The following is a 25,602-nucleotide window of genomic DNA, read 5'->3' as shown; positions in this document are numbered from 1 at the left end:
ATAAGAAATCCAATCCCCCTGTAGGCAGAAATGCATTTGTAAGATGATCTTCTCTTCTCACCCTTCTAGGGGCAGACATCCCCAGGTAAAGGGGATGATTGTGACACCTGAAGGGATGTGGACAAGCTGTCTGTGAAGCAGAGGGTTGTGCTGGATGTCCTGCTACCCAAGAGAGTGATGTGTCTGACTCTGGGTAGGGGTGGTCACAGCACGTGCTGTTCCCAGAGATGTTTCCCTTGAAGCCGTGGCCTCAGAGAAGGGGACAGGGAGTCAGACACCCCCTTCCAGGTGCCTGTGGCTCTTCCTGGTTCTGCCTCCCTTCAGACGCTACCGAGGGACAAGGAGCACATCAGGGGCTGCCAAGGGGCCTGTCTCCAACCGAGAGAGGTGGGTGCAGGCCCCTGTCTCTGGCTGGGCACTAGATGACAGCAGAAGTTCACCATGGACACTCCTCCCATGCTGGGGACTGGTTGGGCTGGTTGTGGTCATGCAGCCTCTGTTCAAGCCGGGTCAGGTAGAGCAGGATGCCCAGGATCATGTTAGGTTGGGTTTTTGAACTGGTGTCCACTACCTCTACTCCTGCCATTGGGCACTACTGAGAAGAGTCTCCATTCCCTCCCATCAGGTATTTACAGACACTGCCAAGATCCCCCTCGAGCCTTCTCTTCCCCAGGCTGAACACTGCCAGCCCGCTCAGCCTGTCCTCATAGGAAAGCTGCTCCAGTCCCTGCACCATTTTGCTGGGCTCATTCAGCTATCTTTCTTGTACTGGGGAGCCCAGGACTGGACCCAGCACTCCAGAGGTGGCCTCATCAGCATTGACTAGACAGGAAGGATCAGTCCCCTTGTCCTTCTGGTGATGTTCTTCCTACCACAGCCCAGGCTGCTCTTGGCTTTCCTTGCCACGAGGGTGCATTGCCACAGCAGACTTGGGAACAATCCTGAGCTGCTGAAAGTGATCAGGACACAGACATGAGTCTTCAGGAGAAGTATCCCAGCTGCTGGTCCAAATCTTACTCTTCCTCAGCATCCATCAATGAGCATTATAGGACGAGGGGGTTCTTGGTAGGAGACATAAGTGCTCCTGTGGTTTTACCTCCTGGAAAGAAAAGCCAAAGGAGGGAAAATGTCCTCCTAGCCCTGCACCTGGGGATCAGGGAAAGCCTCAACATGTGACAAAGGCCCATCAGCCAGACACTGGACAAGATGCTCTGTTCAACCCCTTGAGCTCTCCCCCTGCTTTTCAGGTCTCTTTCAGCTCTAGGGACTCCCCAGACTCACCATGGGCTTTCCCCCAGAGCCTTGACTCAAGAGACCAAATTTTCAATGGGGACAGGAGCCTTTCAGCTTCTTGAGGAACTCACACACCTGAGGAACTTCACCAGAAGATACTGTCAGGGCTGAGAGTGGAAGCTGAGAGCAACAGGTTGACTAAAGCTCTCTGATCAAGTCCCCTTCCCTTTCAAAGGGAAGAACAAGTCAAAGGGAAAGTGATAATCAAGGCACACAATGACAGCAGTCTCTCAGGAAGTGATGAGGGAGACAAGGAGGGAGACCAGAGCTCTTCAGCCTCTAATTGATGGGCCATCAGGGAACTGCAGGGGAAGCTTTGGAGTGTTTGAGGCTGAGCTTTGTAAGTGACAAGAAGTGACAAGAGGAACCTGAGGATTTGGGATGTTTGAGGGGGGTCCTATGGGACTAGGGAACAGTTCTGAAAGAATGTTTAGGGGAAGGGTCAAAGGTGGTGGGGAAGAAGGGACTGAGGAGGAGCAAGGGGAGGCGATAGACAGGAGGAAGAAAAAAAGGAGCCAGTGGCAGAGAAGCAGTGTTCAGTCAGAGCTCGTGTTGGGATGTTCCTTGTGCCTGATCACTATTGACTCCCTTGACTTGTGAAATCCTTTTTTAACCATCCTACTGAAGTAACTTCACTCCCTTTCCCAAATAGCAGTGCTGCAAGGTCTGAGTGCCAGTAACTGGAGAGACTGGTGTGAAAGAGAGAGCTGGGTGCCAGGAACTGGACAACCAACCAATGCCCATAGGGATTGTAGGCCTGGGGGCCAGCAGTTGAATCACTGGAGCTGTGTGCTGTGAAATCTAAGTGCCAGCAACCGGATAGGGGTCACTCGTCATAGAGCCTATCACCCTCTGCACCAGCAGCTGGGGGCACTGCAGTGTAAGCAAGGTCTGGGTGCCAGCAACTGGAGAAGGAAGAACATGGCAGAGGGGTCATACATCTTGCTGTCAGCAACTGCAGGGACCACACTGCACGTGTATGTGTGGCAGGTCTAAGAACCAGTGACTGGAGGGACCTCAGTGTGTTTCTCATTCTTCTTTGTGAAATGAACCCGATGCTCATGGGTGTGTATGTGGAATTGGCAGCATATTTCAGGGAGTGGGCAGAAAAGCTGTATCTGAAGTCTGAGACAGAGGTGGGTAAGGGAGCCCAGGGCCCACTCATGGCTGCTAGACAGGCTGATATTACCAAGCCATGGTAATGTTTGAGGGATCCAAGAGTGTGGGGATGATGGTGAGAGGAGTGGGAGATTTCACACATCTTTTTGCTAGTGAACATCAAGCCTAGCCAGAGAGAAGGAGGAGACGCAGGTGCTGGGCCCAGGCTCCAGGCAGGGCTATTAGATGGGCTGAGGGACAGTGCTGGTGTTTGGGGGATGCTCAACTGTGAGTGTTGAGTGACAGCAGAGGGTGTAGGGGTGTGTGTTTTCACTGAGAACTGTATGTCACAGCCATACTGGAGACAGTCAAGCCACGAGCAATTTAGGCGATGAAGGGACTGGAGCATGTCTCGTGTGGAGATCCCAGCTGGGACTGTTCAGCACAGAGAAGAGAAGTCTCAGGGGAGCTCTCATCACTGTGTACAAATATCGGGATGGAGGGTGTGAAGAAGGCAGAGCCAGGCTCTTCTGCGTGGTGCCCTGTGACAGGACAAGGGACATTGGGCACAAAGTGAAACACAGGAGGCTCTGTCTGAACACCAGGGAACCCTTTTTCATTGTGAGGGTGAGGGAGCACTGGACAGGTTGTGAAGAAATTTGTAACATTTTTTTTTTAATGCTGGGTGTGCAGCATGGGTCTAGAGAGTCCCAGTAAGAATGGGACTCTGGCTCCACAGAGTGTTGATTAAAATACCATTAATTGGAGATAACAAAATGACAAAAAGTACAACATGGATGACGTTCAGATTCCAACAACCCTGAGTTCTGTGGGTTGGTGCCTACTCAGGACTCAGGTTAACTTAGTAATGAAGTTTGTTATCTCTGCCCCAACTGGTGCATGGGATCACTTTGGAGCTGAACTGGAAAGGGCGTGGGAGTGGGGCACCCCACCTGTCCATCCTCCTCAGCTTCACATGCCCTTGCAGCTCTGGGGTGCAGGGTTACCCTATGCCCACCGCTGGCAGTGCAGCACTTCAATGGGTGCCTCATGTGCTCCCAGGGAGTGGGGGGGTGACCCACTGGTCCCTCATCCTCTTACCTCCTGATCCCTCATCCTTGTCATCTCTGGGTTTGTGGCACCTAACAACAGCACTGGAACCAAGTGTCTAGATAATCCAAGTGCTGGATTATCCCAGCAGAACAAGATACACCAGAACACCTGGTCTGCTGTGTAATGGGCTTCATCTCTTTTGGATGATTTGGGGGAGGGGTGGTGTTTCCACGCAGATGAGGAAAGAAAGGGAAGATGTGAGAGAAACTGAAGAGACTTCAGTTCCCAGGAGAAATAGCAGTGTCCCCAGAGAGCTGAGGACCTCAAGGGAAGATGTGAAACCCCTGACCTCCCAGATGGCCCAGCAGTGGCTGTGCAGAAGAGCAGGCGATTCTAGCTGGGGAGGTGAGGACTCCACTGTCAGCTGACCAGGAACAGACCCTTCCCACAACTGGGACCCCCAGATCCCTCAGGGCCCCTCATTGTGGAGATGCTGAGAATGCCCTTGGTTACCAGCCAAGCTGCTACCAGTCGCTACTGTGGCAGAAGCTGCCCCCCCACCCACACCCCCCCCCCCCTTAAAGATTCTTAAAATGGCCTCAGACAAGGACTTCCAGGAACTCAGAACATGGCACTGGATGGAGGATTAATCTTCATGTCATTGTTTTAAGAGTAGCTGACCACCTCTGGCTTGGCCCGCAAGGGGAGACTGGAGGCGAGCAGCCTTGGCTTTCTGAAAACGTGACCAATGTCTACCTTTCCTGTCTTCCACTCACCCTTTTCCCTCTTTTCTTTGTTGTGGTTTTGTGTTCCCCTCAAAGCCTGCTGTGAGGACCCCAGAAACCGGCCTGGAGTGACATGCTAGCCTGTTTCCTTTCATGGGGCAGATTGACAGGAAAAGAGAAACAGAGTCTTTGTTGCTTCTCCCTGCACTGGGCACCTCCACTTGGAGTGACCACATTTCCCTCTTTAGATTCAAAATTTGCTGCAACTCTGCCTGTGTCCCTCAGGTGTTCTTTCCATCTGCATACTGACTGCTGATGACAAAAACCATTGTTTTGAGGAAGGAATTAGTTGGGGGACAGGGGAACCCTTCATCACTCCTAGAGGCATTGGAGGGTGGGACACACTGCAGTGAGTTGTCTTTCAGGCACTGCCTCTTGAAGGTGAGGAAGACAACCCTTGGTACTCCACAGCCAGTAGCCAGTTGCCTTGCTGCATCTCTGCTCAGAAATACCTCTTTGACCCTGGAACACATCATGTGAGTTGTCCTCAAGAGAGAAACTGTGGGCATGTAGGAGGCCCCAGGGAGGTCAGCAGTCCCACAATCTCTTGGGGAAGAGTGCTCCTCTTGCTTTGGCTAGAGCTGTGTTGAGCAATGAGACTTAGAATACTGTGTTACCAAAGGATGGCAGGAATTGGGAGTGGGGGGTGGCCCTTACTTCACCTGGTATGTAGGCCATGGCCAGCACACCTGGGCATGGCAGCAGGGACAGCTTCTGGGGTAGAATTATCTGCCATCTAAGATAGATGTCTGAGATGGACAAGCTGTCTTGGTTTTTCTCAGCAGAGCCCTACACCGGGGAAACATTTCTAGGGGAAAAGAAAAAGCCCAGCAACTGGCTCCCTAGGGCCCATGTTTCCCCAAGACCAGTGAGTGTGGTGGTGAATACACATCCACATAACCAGCCTGGAGAACACCAGCTAGCACTTTTCTTGGCACGTCAGAATCATACAGTTTTTTGACTCGTGGTTACCCTCCAAGCAGTGCTCTCTTTCCTGAAAGCATCATGGCCTTTTAAAATCACAGTGTTTCGGGTATTGCTTTCCAGAGGAAGCAATTGCAGCATTCCCCCTCCATGGCCTGCACATACCACTGTGTCTTTTTCCTATGTGTGATGCTTCCCAGCCCTCCTCAGTCACTTTTACTTGTTCCTAGAAACCCTGGGTTTTGTACGACAGAAGATGAGACATGTTTTCATAAAAACATTCCAGTCTCTAACTGTTCTTAGGCTAGGTGGGCCACAGGTCTGAAGGACACATTCACAGAATCACAGAATCATCTCGGTTGGAAAAGACCTTGAAGATCCTCCAGTCCAACCATGAACCTCACACTGACCATTCTCAACTCCACCAGATCCCTCAGCGCTGGGTCAACCCGACTCTTCAACCCCTCCAGGGATGGGGACTGCACCACTGCCCTGGGCAGCCCATTCCAACACCTAACAACCCGTTCTGTGAAGAAATACTTCCTAAGAGCCAGTCTAAACCTTCCCAAGGTCTAAACTGGACTAAATCATGCAAGCTGCACCCCTTAATGCCATCTCCTTTGTATACAAAACTTCCCTCGTTTTCCCAAGAAGGAATATGCTTGTCCTGCCCTGGTTTACCCAGGAGCACTTGTGCATTCTTCTGATACTGTGGATGCGCATTATCACAGAATCAAACAGAACCAACTAGGTTGGAAAGGACCTTGAAGATCATCCAGTCCAACCATTAACCTAGCACTGCCAGTTCCCATCTACACCATATCTCTCAGCGCTGTGACGACCCTACTCTTAAACACCTCCAGGGATGGGGACTCCACCACCTCCCTGGGCAATTCATTCCACTGCCTAATAACCCATTCTGTAAAGAAATACTTCCTGACATCTAGTCTAAACCTTCCCTGGCGCAACTTGAGGCCATTCCCTCTTGTCCTATCACTTGTTCCTTGGTTAAAGAGACTCATCCCCCCTCTCTGCACCCTCCTTTCAGGTAGTTGTAGAGGGCGATGAGGTCTCCCCTCAGCCTCCTCTTCTCCAGACTAAACCCCCCCAGTTCCCTCAGCCGCTCCCCATCAGACCTGTGCTCCAGACCCTTCACCAGCTTCGTTGCCCTTCTCTGGACATGCTCGAGTCATTCAATGTCCTTTTTGGAGTGAGGGGCCCAAAACTGAACACAGTAATCGAGGTGCGGCCTCACCAGTGCCGAGTACAGGGGTAAGATCACTTCCCTGTCTCTGCTGGCCACACTATTTCTGATACAGGCCAGGATTCCATTGGCTTTCTTGGCCACCTGGGCACACTGCTGGCTCATGTTCAGCCGGCTGTCAATCACCCCCCCAGGTCCCTCTCTGACTGGCAGCTCTCCAGCCACTGCTCCCCAAGCCTGTAGCGCTGCTGGGGGTTGTTGTGACCCAAGTGCAGCACCCGGCATTTGGCCTTATTGAACTTCATACAGTTAAGGCACTTCTTGAACAGGTTGGAGTCCTCAGGAATCTCCAGGGGCTTTTCCACCTCTATCTTGTTTTGTTCTGGAAAGGCAGGAGTTATTTTCCCCCATTCCTGAATGCTCTTCTCGTGGGACAAGTACTTTGGAAGAGCTGCTGTAAACATTTTAGCTTTCTCATAGGCCATCAAACCTGGTTTCTGGAGAATGTCCCTCATTTCAGTACCCAAAGGTATCAGCCCTCATGTCTTCCCTGGGTTATGGCAGCACCTGTAGCTGCTCCAGTTGATTTAAATGCACCAGATACATTTTTTCCACATAGTCCATCCCTGCTTTACCTAAAGCCCCATGGTGAGTGAAAGAGGAAAACTTAGAAGAGGCCCAATAAACCCTCTGGCTTGTTTCACCAGTAGCTTCTTTCTTTTGAAGGACGTATTTTTACTGCTCAGGATTTTAATGGATTTACATCCCTTTTTCAGCATGTGTACATAGTGGGGTGTTAATATAATGTTTCCCTTCAAGGTATTCAAGGCAATTTCAGAAATGGCCTTTATCAGGTCATCAGAAGGAGCACAGAGTATTGCTTTCTCCTGCCAGTGGCAGGAGCAGAACAACAGCTCCAGGAGGGACAGGTTAGACTTCAAAGAGTAAGGCATCATATTTCCAAGTCTGCACAGGCAGAAACACAGACTGTCAGTCTGGTTCCTCACTATTATTGCCATATTCTTTTTTTCTTTTCTTTTTTTTTCCCAATATGTAAATGGCAGAAAGCTCTGGCGGGAAAAGACCAGTGTCATGGTTTGAGTTATTAGCCTAAAAACCTCCGGGGTAGAAGCATTTGGATGGACAACCAGGAACCCATATGGTGCATCTTCAAATGCCTCTACAGAGAACAGGCCTTGCCAGGGTACAGCTGTCTGGCTGAGGACACAATCTGGAGCTTAGAGTGTGGGTTCTTAAATAGCACCATATAGTTTGTGCTGTGAGTGATGGTCCAGCTCTTTTTACCCTCGGAAAAAACATTCTGGACAATGTCCAAGATGCAAGATTCCTATGATAACATACTCAGTAAAAGCTTTCTCAATTTAATGTCTATCACAAGCAGAGTTCTTCAAATCATCAATCACAAACATATTTACTTATTGTGGTGAAATCTTTAAAACCCTTTCTAGGATGTCAACATGATGGGCTGCCTCTGTCAAGTGCTGTATGCTAGTGCATGCAGTCTGGGGAATAAACACAAGGAGATCTGTGTGCAGCTGCAGGGCTGTAATGTTGTTGGGATCACAGAGACAGGGTAGGATGGCTCTCGTGACTGAAGTGTTGCAATGGAGGATTACAGGCTTTTTTGGAAGGACTGTCTGTGAAGATGATGATGATGAGGAGGAGGTGTTCTTTCTGTGAGAGAGCAGTTGGAGTCCATGGAGCTCTGCCTGGGGATGGATGAGGAGCCAAGTGAGAGCTTGTGGGTAAGGGCTGAAAAGAAGACAGGAAAGGGTGGCATTGTAGGGTGTGTCTGCTAAAGGCCACCTGACTAGGAAGAACCAGTGGATGAGGCCCTCTACAGACCCTGGTCCTCATGGGGAACTTCAACCACCACGATAACTCCAGGAGGGAAAAGACAGCAGGACATAAGCAAGGCAGGAGTTTCCTGAAGAGCATTGACAACTTCATCAGCCAAGTCATAGACAAGTCAACAAGGAGAGGTGCTCTGCTGGAGTTCATGCACACCCTGGGAAAGTGATAGAACAGTTAATCCTGGAAAGAGTTTCCAGGCACACGAAGGACTAAAGGTGATTAGGTGCAGTCAGTGTGCATTCACCAAGGGGAAGTCATACTTGACCATGCTGATATCCAGCTACAATGACTAGCTTGGTAGACAAGAAAAGAGTGGTGTATATAGTCTACCTTGATTTCAGTACGGCTTTCTACACTGACTTTCATAGGATCCTTAAAGAGAAGCTGTTGATGTATAGGCTGGATGAGCAGACAGTGAAATGGATTGAAAACTGGCTGAACAAAGACTTATTGGGAACCAGTAACTAGTGGTGTCTGAAGGAGTCAATACTTGTTCCAATCCTGTTCAACATCTTAATTAATGATCTGGTTGACAGGGCAAAGTGTACCCTCAGCAAGCTGACAGTTGACACTAAACTGGGAAGAGCTGCTGATACACCAGAGGATCATGCTGCCATGCAAAGGGACCTCGACAGGCTGGAGAAATGGACTGAGAGGAACCTCCTGCAGTTTAACAAGGGGAAGAGAAAATTCCTGCACCTGGAGAGGAATAACTCCATGCACCAGTATGTGCTGGGGACCACTCAACTGTAAAGCAGCTTTGCAGAAAAAGACCTGGGTTGTTCCTCTGGACACCAAGTTGACAATAAGCCGGCAATGTGCCCTTGCTCCAAAGAGAGCCAACAGTGTTCTGGGCTGCAATGGGAAGGCTGTTGCCAGAAGATCAAGGAAGGTGATTGTTCCTCTCTACTCAGCACTGGTGAGTTCACTCTTGGAGTACTGCATCCAGTTCTAGACTCCCCAGTACAAGGGACATATGGAAGAACTGGAGAGAATCCAATAAAGGGTCATGAAGAGGATGAATGAACTAGAGCATCTCTTCTATGAGGAAAGGCTGAGAGAGCTGGGACTGCTCAGCACAAAGAAGAGAGTGCTCAGGGTGGATCTTATCAATGTATCTAAATACCTCAAAGGAGGGTGCAAAGAAGACAAAGCCAGGCTCTTCTCAGAGGTGCCCAGTGTCAGGACCACAGGCAATGGAAACAGGCTGAAACACAGGAGGCTCTGTCTGAAATATCAGGAAACACTTTTTTACTGGTGAGGGTGACTGAGCACTGTCATGAGTTGCCCAGAGAAGTTGGGGATTCTCCTTCCTTGGAGATATTCAAAAGCCATCTGGACATGGTCCTGGGGAACCTGCATTGGATGGCCATGCTTCAGAAGGATGGTTGGACAAGGTCATTTCTAGTGGTCCCTTCCAACATCAACCATTATGTCATTCTCCAAAAGACTGTTTATGAAATAACTTTTCCCACAGTTTCTAAGGCCTTCCAGGATAGCAGAAAAGGGATGTTTTCAGTGCGTGTCCATGATCAAAAGCCATAGAGGAGGCTTTTAAATTTTTACTCAGTACTCTTGTCATAGACCACCTTCTGCATCTTGCAAAGGAGCCTTGGTTTCTATTACCCACTTCTGCTTGCTCCTGGTGATAGAATGCTGCTCTATCACAATCTTTTTAGGGTCATCATTATCTGGATTTATACCATAATGCAACACAAGATCCCTCGGAGTCTCGGAACTGATTTTTCCTCTGTTGCATTTAGAATGACACCTTTAACCTTTAACAACACTTCTCTTCAGACTGTGAGTAGCTGTAGGATTTAGGACCTGATGACACAAACTCCAAAACATGTTCATCTGGCAGAAAATTACCTGACAACTTGCATAAGTCGTTGCCAAGCAGTGAAGTCCGAGTCCCCTGATGACCCACAGGTATCATAGAGTCTGTGTCAAGATAAAGACAATAGTCTTACAGGGCACCTAAGAGACTGCAAAGCTCTAGGTGTGCATATGCTGTTGTGAAGCAAACTATAGAAATGTCAGTACTGTACTCCATGGTCATGAGCCCTTTGGCATGCTTCCATGAAACAATGGCCACATCCTCATCAGTAACGTCACAAGAGGACATATCATAAGCTGGAAAAAAAGAGGTAACTCATCTGGTTGTCTAACAAAGTTTATATTGGGTAGGATGGATCTCTGTTCAGATTTTCCCCACAGAGAATTTTAAAAGTTTTACAATTTGAGGTTTTGTAGTGTTTTCTTGTAATGTTCAGGCTGAAAAATGACATTATTTCTGCCCAACATCTTCAACATACAGAGTGTTCTGTCATCATTTGTGCACCAAACTGGGTAGCCTGAAGCTTTGTGCTTCTGGTAGAGGAACAATTTTATATAGTCTGAGAAAAAAAATTCTCGTGGTGGGGTGATGGACTCATGGCAGAGTGCTCTTCACATGTCCATTGTTTGTGGGCTCACAGACTGCACAGAGAGGGGATGAGTCGAAACAGGCCAGAATTTTTTCCAGAGGGCATTATTAGGCAGGCTGGGGTCAAAACCCAGCAGCACAATGCAAACACTGGGGAAGGCAACAAAAAATGACCACTGAGGTGAGCTGAGGAGGGAAGGAAAGAGATGGACTGGATGTGGCACATGCTCATACACGGTAGCCCATTGAATCTGGCGGAGAATGGCTGGAGCTTCCTCCTGAGAACAACTCTTCAAACAGCCCCACCAGAGTGACCCAGACTGACATCACTTGCGTGCTCTGGAAACATCCAACACTTGAGCTGAGTCTTCTGCCAGCACTGCTGCATTCCTGCCCTAGAAATCCTGGGGCCTTTCATCCCAGTGCTCAGAACAAGCCTTCACTGAGGAATGGGCATGGCACAAACCTGGAAATGAAAAGGAGCAGTGCAGGAAATGAAAGCACAGCCCATAGCTTTAGCTGCGATGGTTTGCATTCAAGATGAGCTTGTCAGAACATTGTTACCTCTGCAAAGGTGCCTCTGGTCCTGCGGCAGTGAAGGGCAGGTATAAAAGGCAGCCCAAGTCCCTGCTCTCTCATGCACTTCTCTTGGCTCCTTCTGCTTGGGAACCAGGTGAGTCTGAAGCCCCTTTTCCTCCTCATCCACAGAGAGATCGTCACTTAAGAGACATCCCAGCTGGTATTGCTCTGTCCTGTCATGGGGTTTGGGTCTTCTTGTCATGACAGAGGGAAATGAGGTCAAAGTCTGCTTACAGAGAGGGTGACACTTTGGAAGTTGTTTTCGGGATAGCTGAATGGCTTTGTCTTTCTCTCCATTTTCTTTGCTTTGGTTCCCATTGACAGCAAGATCTCTCCAAGTCCAGCTTGGTGGGGACCATCTGTCTTCTCTCCCTCTATGGGGCAGGCAGATAGACATCATAAATAAACTTCTCTACAGCCAAGAACTGCAGAGTCATGGCTTCCCCCCGGGGATCCCTGCACTGCTGACCTCCACTTGGAGTGATTTTGTTACCCTCTTTTGACTCATTAAATTTCTGCTGCATTCAAGCCTGGTCTCCATGTGGTCCTTGCCCATTCTAACACTTCTTAAGATGCCAGAGGAGAAGGGTGTTGCTCTGGGGTAAAATCAGGTGAGAACACAATGACACCCTTCTCCATTCACAGAGAATGGGAGGCTGGGACACCCTGCAGTGCCTCCTCTTTTGGGCACCATTCCTTGGAGCTGAGGAAGTCACCCCTGGCTGCTCTGCTGCCACTGACCATCCGGCCTTGCCTTGCTGTGTCTGTGCCCACAAATGCCCAGAAAGGCAGGAGGCCCTGAGGGCTCAGCAGCCCCAAGAGCTCTTGAGAAAGCGTGTTCCTCTTGCTTGTTCTTGATTGGAGCTTCAGTGGGGTGGTGGTGGGAGAGTGTGGGTCTCTGGAAGATGATTTGCTTTGCAGAATGGCAAGAGCGGTATTTTGGAGAACAGCCCTTGGGATGGCCCAGAGCTGCTACTCCACCCTCCTCTGCCCTCCACCACTCAGTCTAGGGGCCATGGCCAGCACGGATGGATTGGACTAGCAGGGAGAAGTCACCGATGCTGCTGAAGGTGTTCAGGCTGGAAACAGGAGCCAAGTATGTGAGAATTGAGTTGCAGTGAGCACAGAAATGGGGACAGTGAAACAGTGTATTTCTGAGGGGGATCTAATTGCTCTGAGGCAGAGTGTGCAGGAGAACTTGAAGATCAGTGAGGACAATGGTGCTGGGTGCACTTCCCAAGAGAGCTGCAGGGGTGGGGCAGAGCTGCTTCACTTGTCCCCTCAGAGAGTTTGTGCTCAGGAATTGACTGTCATTTTGAGGGGAGAGGATTTTTTTATGTTTAAATCTCATCCCTTCTGATTGATGGAAATATATTTTGGCAGCCATTACAGTCTCATATCCTATTTCCTGCCATGAAAATCCAGATGTCTTGACAAAAGTGTACAAGTGGAAGAATGGAAATGCCCATACTAATGTTCCCCACCAGGGAATTATGTCTAATGAAAGCATATCTCAGAATGACTGAAGGCCAAACTTTTATAAAGGTGTTTCACTTCCATGCCTGAAGTCTTTTTTCCCTAGTCATGCTATTAATAACCATTATCTGCAGCAGCACAGTTGGACTTCCTATCCCTACCACAGTAAACATTCTAAGAAGCAGAAAGTTCTTAAAGATGATACGATCTGCAGTCATCCTTGTAGAAAAGAGGGAGGGATGGCATTTTTTCTGACAGATTGGAAAGTCCTTTGGCCAAAGAACTGCCAGAGTGACTCTTGGCATGACCCCTGCCTTGTTGGCCCAACAAAAATGATCTTGGAAATGTAGGAAAAGGGCACAGGATCCCTGTAGGTTTTACAATTCAAACTAAGGGCAATGTTGCCAAAAGGTTTTTTTACTTTCTGGTATTTTTAACTGTCTACTGTCAGAGCTGCAGCTGTTCTTTACACTGTTCTTACTCCCCTGCTGAACCTCTTGATTTACACCCTAAGAAACAAGGATGTGAATGTTGCTGGTGTTTGTTCATGTGCAATAAACTTCCTACCTAGTTTTAGTGTTTAACAGTAGTAATGATGATTAGATCTGTTTTTATTTGAAGGAAATTCTTTAAAAGTGTGACTAACAAATGTGGGGTAACCCTTCTGTGGATGGGATCTGCACAGTGTCCTGTGCCCTGGCAAGGGGACAACACATTGTACTGTGCTATGGGAGTGACTGACAACTGCCATGGGTTGCCCAGGGAGGTTGCCAAACCATTTTCTTTAGAGATACTCAAAAACCACATTGACATGGTCCTGGGCAACTGGCTTTAGGTGGCCCTGCTTGATCAGGAGGTTTGGACCAGATGACATCCAGAGGTACCTTCCAACCTCATTCTGTAATTCTCTCAGCCTCAGTGTTTGCAGCCTTTGGGGAGTCCGGCTTGTTCCGAAGATACCACACTCTGCTGCTGTGTGAATACACCACTGAGGCACCATTTCCTTTACAGAGTTGGGGCTGCTCCCACACCCCCACATCTCTACTAAGGAGATCACTAAGCACAGCTGGGAGCATCTAAGGCTGTAAGAATTTTCTCACTTGTGATGTGGGGATTCTTTGTGGCTGCAGCAATATGGGCATTCTCTAGTTTTTACGTTATCCCTGACACACAGACTTGGGACATGGAGAGGCTCAATGCCTGGCAAGGCCATGGCAGCTTCAGCTCTGCTGTGTTTTCTCTCTCTCTTCTAGTAAGAAAACAGCTGACTGAACCACTGTCAACCTCTTGAGCTCGCTGAAGCTGATGGTGTCTGCTTCCTTGCCTTAACTATAGGGAGTGAAAGACTTGTCTAGAGTCATCTAGAGGGACTGAGAGCCAGCACTGGGCATCCTGGTTCTCAGTGGTGTGTGTGTGTATGTTCATGTTCGCATCCAGAAAGAGCTTCTGGTTCACTCCTGTGCTGTGGTGCCTTTTATTTTGTGTAACAAAAAGAAAATTGTACATCTTCTCCTTACATATTGGAAGGTTATTTCTGCCATAACACCCACCAGCATGCAGAACGGGCTGGCACAGGGCACTCCAGCAGATTCCCTTGCAGCAGCTACTCATGCTAATGTACAGGCTTCTATGCTTTTAGTGACAGATCCAATAGAGCAGACATATCTTGCCCAAGATCACTATCTCAAATACAGCTTCTTCCACAAGGCTCCCAATACACCTCCCCTCTCTATGCAGTCTCCCTGGGTACCTGGACAACACTGGTAGCATGATTAGGGCCTTGTCCTTCCCCAAAATGCTCCCCAGAATCCCTGTTAGGGCTGGCCCCGTGGTTTCCCCAGCTGAGTGCACAGTTGGTCATGTTTATGCATGTGTTCTCTTGTCTGCACTTGGCTGCATGTTGGATTTGTGCAAGTGTTTGTCAGTGCAGATTTTTGCATGACTGTACACCATTGTGCATGAGCATGTGTTTGTGTGTCCTTGTGTGTCTTCATGAGGGAATTTGCCAGTCACAGCAGGGGCACTCTCCACTGCTCTGTCCATGAGCTCCACAGAACAGCCAGAGCCAGAAGCAGCCTGAGTGCAGATGAACAGAACAAATCCAGCAGAAAACTGTCCACAGCGCAGGCACTGAAATGCAGCCTTCTGTATCTTCAGCCCTCCTTTTCTCGCCCCTGCAAAGCTCACAGTCCACTGCTGCTGATCTCAGGCCCCAACAAGGATGGTTTGACATCAGTTTGGATTCTTAGTTTAATTCAATATGACAGTATTCAGAGACCCTCAGCATAGCTGGAAGTCACCTCTCTGTTCCTCACCAGCCCAGGACAGAGTTGTTGTCCCAAACACACAGTACAAAAGGATGGAGTTTGCTTTATAAGCTCCTTGTTTGAGTCAAGGAAACATTACTGGCTCATTGTCAACTCGGTGTCCAGCAGGACCATCCAAGACATTTTCTGCTGCACATACTGGTGTGTGGGATTGTTCATCCCCAGGTGCAGGCCTTTGCCCTTCTGACCAAAGGGGGAAACATAAGTAACTTGTTGCCCTCCCACAGGCACTGCACCAAACCAGCTCCTTCCTGTTGCTCTCAAAGTGCTCATGTCATTTGGGCCATCCATCCCAGATACCTGCACCATTGCTTCCATGTACTGAAATCCCTCCTTCTTCTGGTACTGGTCATCCAGGAGCAGTGAGCCCAGGTACCTTCCAGGCACTTCTGGGTCTTCCAAGAACAGTGGCTGCTTTGTCCAGGGGATGTTCACCTCCTGGACAGATTTCAGATGAGGGTCCATGATTTACAGGGCCAACCTCACCTTGCAGCCTTGACTAACGGAGGAGTATATTACTGTGGAATTAGATACACAGCAGTGAAGGCTCCTCCCTCCATTGTATGCAAAGTACCCACCAAAATGAGAAACACAGCAAAGGCTGAGGATTTGTCAGAAGGCTTGGAGAGAGAGAAAGGTGATTCCCAGGAGCAGTTCCCAGTGCCAGGGCTGCTCCTTGGCACTTCTCTGCTCACTGGCTCCAAACACCAGGATTTTGCCTCCCACCCCTGTCCCTGTCCCATTCTTGATCCCTTTAATTTTCACTGTGCCAGCAGAGGCTGGGGAGCCCCAAGCCCTGCCCTTATACCTTGCACAGGTATAGAGCTGTGCTGGTGATGGGGCTGCAAACCTACCCACTCCACCACCCACCAGCCTGCCCTGCCCCAGCCCACACTGAGTCAACCCCTCTATGCTGGGAATACCCCCTGAGTCCATCCCCCTAGTCTAGGAATTCATATGTTCACCCATTAAAATACCTTTCTTTCCCCTTTATCAGCTTCCTCCCCTGTCTCCAAGTCCTCATGCATGGAGGAATACTGAACGACTTCTTCCAAAATAACAAAGGCTAAACTAAGAGAAATCTGAAATCTTTTGAAAAGAACACTACACCTGTGTTTCCCAGAGCACTGAACGTTATGAGGAGCCGTTGTGCTTTCAAAAGCCCTCCCACCATCAAAGAACACACAAAAGCAGATGCACTCTACAGCATGGGAGAGATGTTCTCTCACAGAGTAAATCTTACAAAGGGAGAGGGAAAGCCAGGGAAAAGTGCAGGAAGCCCCTGAGATTGTCCACTCTCTGCTGTGGAGAAAAGTAAAGGTAAAAGGTGAATGGGCCTCCTTCTTGTCCTCCTCACCCCAGAGGTGTGATTGTGTCACACACTCTGGCACACTCTGCAGGATGCAGTCATTTCATTGTGCTGCCGAGAGTGTCTCATTCTGTAGTGTGCTGAGAGTCTCCGGAGGGACAGGGATTCTGGAGCCAGGGAAAATCATCTTCACCGTGGTTGTACCAGCATGTGTCCTGCTAATGCAGTCAGGTAGGTGTATTCGTGCATTTCCTTTTGTCTCACACAGTTTTTAGTAGGCTACGTGAAGGTCTGTACTGACAAAATGGGTGACAGAAGTAGAGATCTGAACTTTCCTTTTCTTTGAAAAGACAGAAGGGTTTGGGGTAAACATAGCCTTAAACACAGAACAAGTAAGAGAAGGAAGCAAGCTGCTCCACAGACACATTTCTGCCTGTGTTGCAGGTCTTGTTGGAGGTGACCCGCAGACGCAGTTCTTCTCCGAGGTGTCAGCCACAGTTGGGCAGCAAGTGGTTCTGCCCTGCCAGTCCACTACCAAGGATGATGACAGCAGTTTGAATTTCTTCTGGTACCGCCAACTCCCCGGTGAAACCTTGGAAATTCTCCTGGAAGCATATAGAGCTTCAGGGAATGACAAGTTCCGGAACAACAAATTCTCCATGGTGGTCCACAAAAATAGAACAGCCCCCCTAAAAATAGCGAGTGTCTCTTTCCAGGACACTGCGCTTTATTACTGTGTTCTGAAAGACCACGCTGAGCTAAGCCCCATTTCCGCTCGTGCAAAATCTGCATCGCCTAGAACAGCACGGGAGGAGTGAGGCTCTGCATGTTCCAACCTTGGCAGTGCTCTCATCCCTGAAATGTTCCTCTCCTTCTTATATCAACCTTTCCAATATCTCCCATCCCAACTCCTCCTTACTTTTCTCAAAGACCCCATCTATGCAGAGGTGTTCAGACCAGGGACTTAGAAACGCAGTACTATGGGACTGTTTGCAAATGAGCTGAGGCACTCAGCTTTCCTCACCTCCTCACACAGAAACCAACACCCCTTGAGGGGCTGATCAAGACCCCTGGACATAACCTCCAGCTGCAGCACCAATCCTTACCTGCTCTTGGTTCCTCCTGGAGCTGACACTGCAAAACCCAATGCTGCTGGCTGACAGTGTCCTGGATGAGCTATGGGCAAAGCTGGGGGATCCATGTCTCTGCTTTGCTCCTGGTCAGCCCTAGCACTCCACACAGCTGCTGGACAGACCACAGACCCTCATCTTGCTCCTCTTTGCAGAGCAACCAAGAAGCAGGAAAGCAGCTTTTACCTTAATGCCCCAGTGCCAGGCAGGGTATCCTTCTCTGTGCTGCATATTGTTAAATGATGAGATCCTCTCACATCCCAATCAGCATAAAGTCAACTTCTCTGGAAAATACTGATAAAGAGAAAAGTTAAAGAAAATGTAGTGAAACTAAGAAATACCTAAGTGACCAATAGCATTGCAGCCCATGAGGCAAGAGGCTCTACATATTAATAAAATGTACACCCTAACACTGCCCTGAGAGCATCAAATAATGATGATTGATAAAGATGAAGATGAATAAGATGATGAAAAGGAAGGTGAAGGTGAAGGTGAAGGTGAAGATAAAGATGATGATGATGATGATGATAATGATGATGATGGGGTTCCCCCAGGCTTGCGCTCACTGTTTGGTACCACCGGGGACCCACAGACAATTTGGCTTGGCCAGCCCAGAGCCCAGGCAGGACTCAGCTTGGGAGCCTCCTGCAGCCACATAGGTCTAGTCACTCACAAGACATTTTCCCATGATGTCAGCCATGACTGCAGTACGCTGGGCATCACCACACTGGAGCTGAAGGACACCTTCTTGTATCCTGGCAGGAATGACAACAAGAGACCAAGGGTGCCCTGGCAATTCCAATGACTTTCTCTTTACCACATCAGCTTTTGGGTTCAGGGGTGGAACAGGCCAGATGAGTGCCAAGAGAGTCTGACTGGGGGTCTGACTGGAGCACGGAGTGGGGTGAAGATGGGGCAGGCAGTGGTGACAAGGGTACAGGCAGAGCAAATGTGGGGTAAGGTGGAGGTATATAAGTTCTGGCTATGTGGACTCCCGTGTCCAAGGGATTATTTCCAGTCCCGGGAAGAGAGACAAGAACACTCGGTTCCTGAGCACCAAAGCAGTCAGAGCAGCCCCAGCACCTCCCTACGAGCATCTACCACTGCCCACCTCTGCTGTTTTCTCAATGAGGATGTCACCCACAGGAAAACTGTACAACGTAGCAGGAGACAAGAGCAAGAATAGCTGGAGAGACGTGTGGGGCTGCAGTGGGGAAAGGAGGAGTGTGGGGCCACGGGATAAGAGAGGAGGGGATGGTTCCGGCACCGTGTGCCCCGGTGCCCGCGGGCAGGGCCGGGGGTGAGGCCAGGGCGGGCTGGGGGCACGGGGAGGGGCCTGCGAGGGGATGTGCGGGCCGACAGCCCGTCCCTGGCGCTGGGGCCGGAGCCGGCGCCGGGGCCACAAGGGTCCCAGCTGCGCCCGGCCGAGGCGCCGACCCCCTTGGGCAGGGCTCGGCAGGGCGAGCAGGCGGGCCAGCGCCGGAGCCGCGCTGGGAGCCAAGGGCCAGGAGCCTTCGTGTGCCGGGGCGCCGCGCTCCTGCTGTGCCGCCGGCCCTGCCCCGCGGCCCTCCCCGCGCCCCCCCTGCTCCTGCCGCGAAGGGGCCGCGGCCCCGGGGCGCCGGGGCGGGGCTGTTGTGGGCGGGCACAGGCGTCGGCGCTGCCCCGGCGAGGGGCCGAGGCGGCGGGGCGGGCAGGAGCGGGCCCGAGCGCGGCTCCGCTCGGCTCCTCGGCGGCCCCGGCCGGCCCCGGCGCGGCAGGGCATGATGGCGCCCGGGCTGGGGCCGTGGCTCCTGGCCTTGGCCTTGGCCGCGGGGCCGGCAGGTGAGCGCCGGGCGGGGAGGGCAGCGAGCCCGGGGCTGCGGAAGGAGGCGGAGGCCGAGGCGGAGGCCAGGGCGGCTTTGGGGCCGCGGCTCGGGCCGGACGGGCGGCAGCAGGCGCGGCTCAGCCCCGGGGAGGGCAGGCGGGCGTTGGCCCGGGCGCGGGGCTTGGCCGGGACAGAGGCGGGTGGCGGCTGGCGCTGTGCCGGCCCGGGGGGCTTTGCCGGGGCGGCGGGGGAACGGCCTCGGGCCGTGGGCGCGCCCTGCCCGGCTGCCTGCGCTCTCCGTCCGCAGGGGTGTGGGCGCAGCTGAGGCTGCTGGAGGCCGGCGGAGGGCTGCGAGCGCCCGGGGACTCCGTGCTCCTCTCCTGCCGCGGGGCCGGCTTCACCATCGGGAGTTACTACATTTGGTGGTACCGTCAGAGACCCGGTGACAGACTCGAGTGGGTGTCCTACATCAGCAGCCCCTCGGGTTCTACAAAGCAGTACGGGGCAGCAGTGCAGGGTCGAGCGACGGCGTCCCGGGACAATTTCCAGTCCGAGTCGTCGCTGTCGCTGCGTGCCCTGGGCCCCCGGGACTCTGCCCGCTACTTCTGTGCCGTTCGCACGGGGACAGGAAATCCAGCGGAGCTTTAACACAAACCTGCTGCCAGAGCCACTCGCCTGCTCCGAGCGTGGCATTGCAAGAGAGAAGGGAGGAGTGGACGGCAGAGCCGTGCTCACGGCACGGTCCTTGCCCACCTTGTGGCTCGGGGTAGATGGGGACAACCCTCTGACACAAACCTGCTGGGCCCAGCACAGGCTGCACAAGGTTTGCAGCCGACGAGTGCTGAGGTGGGTAAGGAGTCTTCCCAAGCAGAGAGGGGCCCTCACTGGGCACCGCAGCTGGTCCTGGCCTTTCTGGGCCTTCCTGGCCATTCTTGGGCTGTGACTGAACAACATCAGCTACCTCCTCCACTGCTGTCCCCTGCGGCGTCTTCACGGGTGTCAGGGCCCATCTGGCAGAGACCTGCAGCCTGTGGTGTTGCAGTATCCTTTCCCGGGACTCCAGCACATCGCTTCATCCTTCCAGACACGAGTCACCAGCTCTGCAGACCCCTCCAGGAACCAGCTCTCCCTGGAAGTGCCCTCACCAGCAGCTGTGGTCATGGTGGCCTATTTCTGCAGCACCAAATAGCTGGAAAAGGGCCCAGTGCTTGACACACAGGCATGGCCAGGGCAGAACTGGAAGTAAGGGAGTTAAATCCAGCCAGGTCTTTTGTGATTGCTGCAAGGCAAGTCTCTTCCCACGTTTCTCAAGTCTAGTCTGGTCTGGCTTTTCCCAGAAACAGGCACAGATGTGCAGCAGTAGCAGCATCAGCAGAGTCTCCCACAAGCACACACAAACCCATGAACATGTTAACCTTCTTCCTTCTCAGGCTCTCCCACAGGCAGGAAGCATCTGGGAAAGGGGTTTTTCTAGCAAGAAGAGTATTAAGCATGAAAGAATTAAAATTTGAACATGGAAAGCCAGATTTGAGTTAGGTTTTTGAGACATTGTATTGTTCAGGGAGCCCCAGAGTGGTGCAAGTGCAGAAGCTTCACTAGAGAGCAGCTTTTCCACTGGGCATGATGAAGAGTTGTGAGAGACAAGAAACCAGGCCTGCAAGAAACTAAGAAAAACAGGCTGAGAAAGAAAAAGTTGAGGCTGATCGAAGAAATGCCTTAAACACTCACAAGACAAAACTATGAATCACAGGTGGATGCTGTGGAGGTCGAAGCTGATAAGGCTGCCCCAGTACCACAGGATGCAGCTGGAGGAGGGAGCCCTGTGGAGACAGGACAGCTCTGCTCTGGGGCACCTGGACAAATTTCAAGGGCCATCTGTCTGGTGAATGACCTTTGCTTCATTATCCACAAAATGCATGTTAAAGTTAACACCCCTCAATATGCTAATGAGGGCTAACATGATCATGCTAATTACATCATCCCATGAAACACCTTACCTCTCCCCACACATGGGATACGTAGGTATGTGGGTCAACCTAGGGGACAGACCCAAGGAAAGTGGGTATAAATCAAGGGGGGGGGGGTGAGAAAGGGGCGGCCCTGGAGAGTGCAGTGAAGGGAAGATGGAAGCAAGAGAAAAAGACGGCTGCCTGCTGTGAACCCTGGCTGGCGGGATCAGCGCAGAAACCCAGACTGGTGATCTGTATTTCCCCATTCCCTCTATCTCCCTCTTTTCCCTTTCCCATTAAGCAATGCAAGGCATATTGTATTGCTTGCCACAAATTGCTATATACTTAGCCAATTATTGTGTGTTCAATTAGCACATTGTGGGTAGTTAATAAATGTTTGGACTTGGACACTCGTCGTCTGCTCCATTGGAGATTTGCGAATCTGAGTCACTTGTCTCCCTTGTCTGAGCGGGAAGTGACAATAGTCTCTGCTGTGTGCTTGGTGTTGCTCATGTGTGTACACTGAGGGCCAGCATGGTCAGAGACAGCCGGGAGTGCGCCCACAGCTTCAGCTTCTTCTGCTCCTCCAGCCCCTGCCTCTTGCCTTCAGTGTTGTCACAGAGCGAGGGAGGGACTCGCAGGGACTAGGAGTGACTGCAGTGACAGAGGCAGAGGCAGGGAAGATGTGGGCAGAGCTGTTCTGCAGGCAGAGAGAAGCTGCAGAGAGGCGAGGCAGAGCGGGCCTGGCCCTGTGGCCTGCCCTGGGCGTGGGGTTATTGCCCCTCGTAGGGAAGTGAAAGGAGGGGTGCTGCTCCCCCCAGGAACTGAGCAGGCCCCTGTGCTCTGCACGGCTCTGTGGAGCTGTGCTGAGCGCTGGCAGCCTGAGTGCCTGGGGCTCGACCTCCTCACCCATCCCAGCGGGGCACAGTGGGAAGAGGCCTCCTCCTCTTGTCCCTCTGAGTTCGGCCCCTCAGCCCAGCCTGCCTCCTCTGCAGGGTGGGGACAGGCAGGGCACCCACCTGCTGCTCCCACCTCGGGGGGCCTAATGCTTTGCCCTTGGGCTGGACACTCTGCTCATGGGGCACTGCAGCCCATCTTGCCAAGGCCAGGTTTTAGCATGGCAGCACAGGGCCCAGGCCCCACTTGCCTGGGAGAGGTGCTTGTCCCTCCTGTGCTCATTCAGAGCAGGTTCAGGGACAGGAGAGTGGGTTTCTCACCATCCCAGCTTGGCAAAGCCAAAGGGATTTGTCTGCCATGGTGCAAAACCTTCCTGCTTTGAATGGGAAAATCAGAAAGAGTTCCTTGTGTGACAATGAAAAGGAGGGAGGGAAACGTGGTGTCTCCTTCCTTGTGAGCCCTGACTGATGGTACCAGCTCTATTCCTCTGCTCATCTTTGTCAGCTGGGTTCACAGAGAACGACTTAGTTCCCCTCCAGCTCCAGTGCCATCACAATGCCCCCACCAGCGTTGCCCTGACCCTTGCTGAATCTTGGCGTGATCATGGCTTGTTCTTCCTCACTGCAGCAGTCACTGGCCAGGTGGCCTTGGAGCAACACATCAGGGAAGTGGCCGTGCAAGAGGGAGATGGAGTCACCTTCCAGTGCAGCACGAGGGGAGACTGTATGAGCAGCTACATCATGTTCTGGTACCAGCAGGGGCCACGTGGCTCTCTGGACTGGATTTACAGGGACGGTGATGCCTATGGGGAAGATTTCCAGGGTGGCTTTAAGGGAACAGTGTTGAGCTCCCAGAACAGACTCACACTGCAGGTGCAGGCAGCCAAGCAGGGGGATGAAGCAGTGTATTACTGTGGTGCCTGGTGCACCGTGGAGCAGCTCTGCAGCACAGTGCTCAGAGAACCCCCTGCCAAGGAATACAGATCTCTCAGCATTTCTTCCCAGCAGCTGGTCACCACAGTTTGGTGTCACACAATGGCACGTGCAGGTGTCACATCCCGAATCAGGCAAGGGAGACAAGTGGCTCACATTCGTAAATCCCCAGTTGACAATGGTGAGACAAGTCTCAAAGTCCAGATATTTATTAGCTTCCCACAATGGACTTATTGGATACATGATAATTGGCTACGTATGTAACGAGTTGTGGCAAGCAATACAGCATGCCTTGTATTACTTCCTAGTAGTGAAGGAAAGGGGGAAAAGGAAAGGAGGGAGGTGAAGGGAATAGAGAAATAGAGATCTCCGGTCTGGGTTCCTGCATCGATCCCACCAGGGAGGGTTCCAGGAGGCATCTGTCTTCTTCTCTTCACTTCACTCTCTGGGTCCCCCCCACCTTTGCCCCCACGTCAATTTATACACCTTTGCCTTGGGTCAGTCCCCTAGGTCAACCCACATACCTACGTACCCCATGGATGGGGAGGGGTAAGGTGTTTCAAGGGATGATGTAATTAACATGATCTTGTTAGTCTCATTAGCATATTGAGGGGTCTTAACTTTACTATTCATCTTGTGGATAATGAAGCAAAGGTCATTCACCAGACAGATGCCCTTGGAACTTGACCAGGTGCCCCAGAGCAGAACCATCCTGTCTCCACAGGGCTCCCCCCTCCAGCTGCATCCTGTGGTACTGGGGCAGCCTTATCAGCTTCGACCTCCACACTATCCACCCTGCAACTACGAGTGTTGGACACATTCCTCAGCTCAGAGGGCCTCCACTCCCCCCCCATCATTTGTCTCTTTCTCAGGCTGTTTTTCTCAATCTTTGTTTCTCACAGGCCTCTTTCTTTCAGGTCCTATTTTTACAAATCCTCTCTCACATCCCACCCCTCCACCCCCCTCCGCCCCATGGCTCAAACCCTCCAAGTTCTTCTTTGACCACTGTGATCTGTACATCGGGAATAGGTACAGGGGAAAAAGAAGACAGAAGGTGAGAGAGCATACATCTAACTGCTGCAAGGCTTTGCATTAAAAGCAAGAATCCGCATAATATCCAAAGACCATATTTACAATCCATTTTCCCACCCCCTGAGTCCCGAGGATCCCAGTGATGTGACCCATGACCTGGGGTTCCATCCATCAAACCAATCCGTCGGTCTCATTGCTTGAAACAGTTCTCTGGTCCTGTTGGCCATCTCCTTCATCTTGGCACGGGTCTCCTCTAGAGAGGTGGTGGCATTGTGGATGGCCATGCAGCACTCTCCCTCAGTTAGACTCGGCCTACTGCACACTGCGTGTTCCTTCAGCAACACCATCTTAGATGCCTGTTGGGTCTGCACACTTGTTTCCACAAAGGCACACCTTGTTCAATTACCTGGTACATGCAATTGCTGAGTTGAATTTTCCAAAACTATCTGAGGTTACACAACCACATCAGCAGGTAACATGGCAGCTTCTAAGCCCAGGGACAACTGTTGTTGCCAGGTATAGTAATATGGATATCACACCCCACTGATTATGTGCCTGACATCACTAGGGCCCTCAAGCCCTCTTTGTTTTTGGTGTGAGGTAATGGTGTAGGTAAATAAAATCTTGAAGGGCACCTTGTTGTAAAACTGATAGAACATCTCAATCCAGCCATACTATAGAGATTCAAGTGAGAATACAATTTGATATTCAGGTACACAGAATCACAGTATCACCGAATCATCTTGGTTGGAAAAGACCTTGAAATCTCCAGTGCAAACATTAACCTCACACTGACTGTTCTCTGTGGGACTGAGGCACAGACTCTCCTTTGAAGTGCAGAAGGAAAATCCTTTATTATTACAATGGTACATACTCATGCTCTCACTATGCTCTCGCTCCCTTAGCTCTCACTTCATGATAAGCCAATCAGCAAGTAGACAGTCATCAACCCTCTCTCCCAAAAACCAGTTCCATACTTTCTCTGAGCTGACTTATCTTTCTTCCATGACCTGCTTCTCCTCCAAACCTTGCTGCTTCTCTGGGCCAGCACAGAGCAGAGCTGACACTTCTCCAAGCCAGCACAGGACAGAGCTCCTGCCTGGCTCACCAAGCAGAGTTCTCTCAAGCAGAGCTCTGCACCTTCACCAAGCTCCCCAAACAGAGCTCTCTGGCTGAGCTGACCAGCTGATGATGATTTGGCTCTTAAGTATTGAATCTCCCACAGCTGTGCAGGGCTGACAGGCCAATGCCAGCTCACCTCTTCATTATTTACCAGTAACACATGATTTGACTCTTAACATATTGAATGTTCCACAGCTACACAGAGCTGACACTCCCACAGATCTCAACTCCACCAGATCCTTCAGCAACTTTTCAACCCAACTCTTAAACACCTCCAGGGATGGGGACTCCACCACTACCCTAGGCAGCCGATTCCAACACCCAGCAACCCCTTCGGGAAAGAAATACTTCCAAATATCCAGCCTAAACCTTCCCTGGAGCTACT

General features: G+C 51.1%; 1 protein-coding gene and 2 gene segments (V, D, J or C); all 3 read left to right on the top strand.

The window, feature by feature from the left end:
- LOC141934241 (M1-specific T cell receptor alpha chain-like) overlaps positions 1-25,602 on the top strand; it is a 293,413-nt gene that overhangs the window by 2,391 nt on the left and 265,420 nt on the right.
- LOC141933953 (uncharacterized) lies at positions 16,179-17,169 on the top strand. The gene is made up of 3 exons (XM_074849099.1): positions 16,179-16,274; positions 16,405-16,582; positions 16,796-17,169. The coding sequence occupies exons 1-3, from the start codon at positions 16,179-16,181 to the stop codon at positions 17,167-17,169; spliced, it is 648 nt and encodes a 215-aa protein (XP_074705200.1).
- Positions 18,845-20,729, top strand: LOC141934247 (Ig heavy chain V region C3-like). The segment is given in 2 exon segments: positions 18,845-19,302; positions 19,593-20,729. Coding segments are annotated over 2 exon segments (402 nt in total).

This window comes from Strix aluco, chromosome 24 (assembly GCF_031877795.1).
Source record: "Strix aluco isolate bStrAlu1 chromosome 24, bStrAlu1.hap1, whole genome shotgun sequence".
Lineage (NCBI taxonomy): Eukaryota > Metazoa > Chordata > Aves > Strigiformes > Strigidae > Strix > Strix aluco.
The sequence above is the reverse complement of the archived record's forward strand: the minus strand, read 5'-3'. Positions and strand labels throughout refer to the sequence as shown.

What these genes read in the sequence shown, in the direction of transcription:
- LOC141933953 (XM_074849099.1), top strand. Translation starts at nt 16,179, where the DNA reads ATGAGGAGCCGTTGTGCTTTCAAAAGCCCTCCCACCATCAAAGAACAC. An exon ending in GAGAGATGTTCTCTCACAGA is followed by an intron (nt 16,275 to 16,404) that starts GTAAATCTTACA and finishes TCCTCACCCCAG; the next exon opens with AGGTGTGATTGTGTCACACA. An exon ending in TGTCCTGCTAATGCAGTCAG is followed by an intron (nt 16,583 to 16,795) that starts GTAGGTGTATTC and finishes CCTGTGTTGCAG; the next exon opens with GTCTTGTTGGAGGTGACCCG.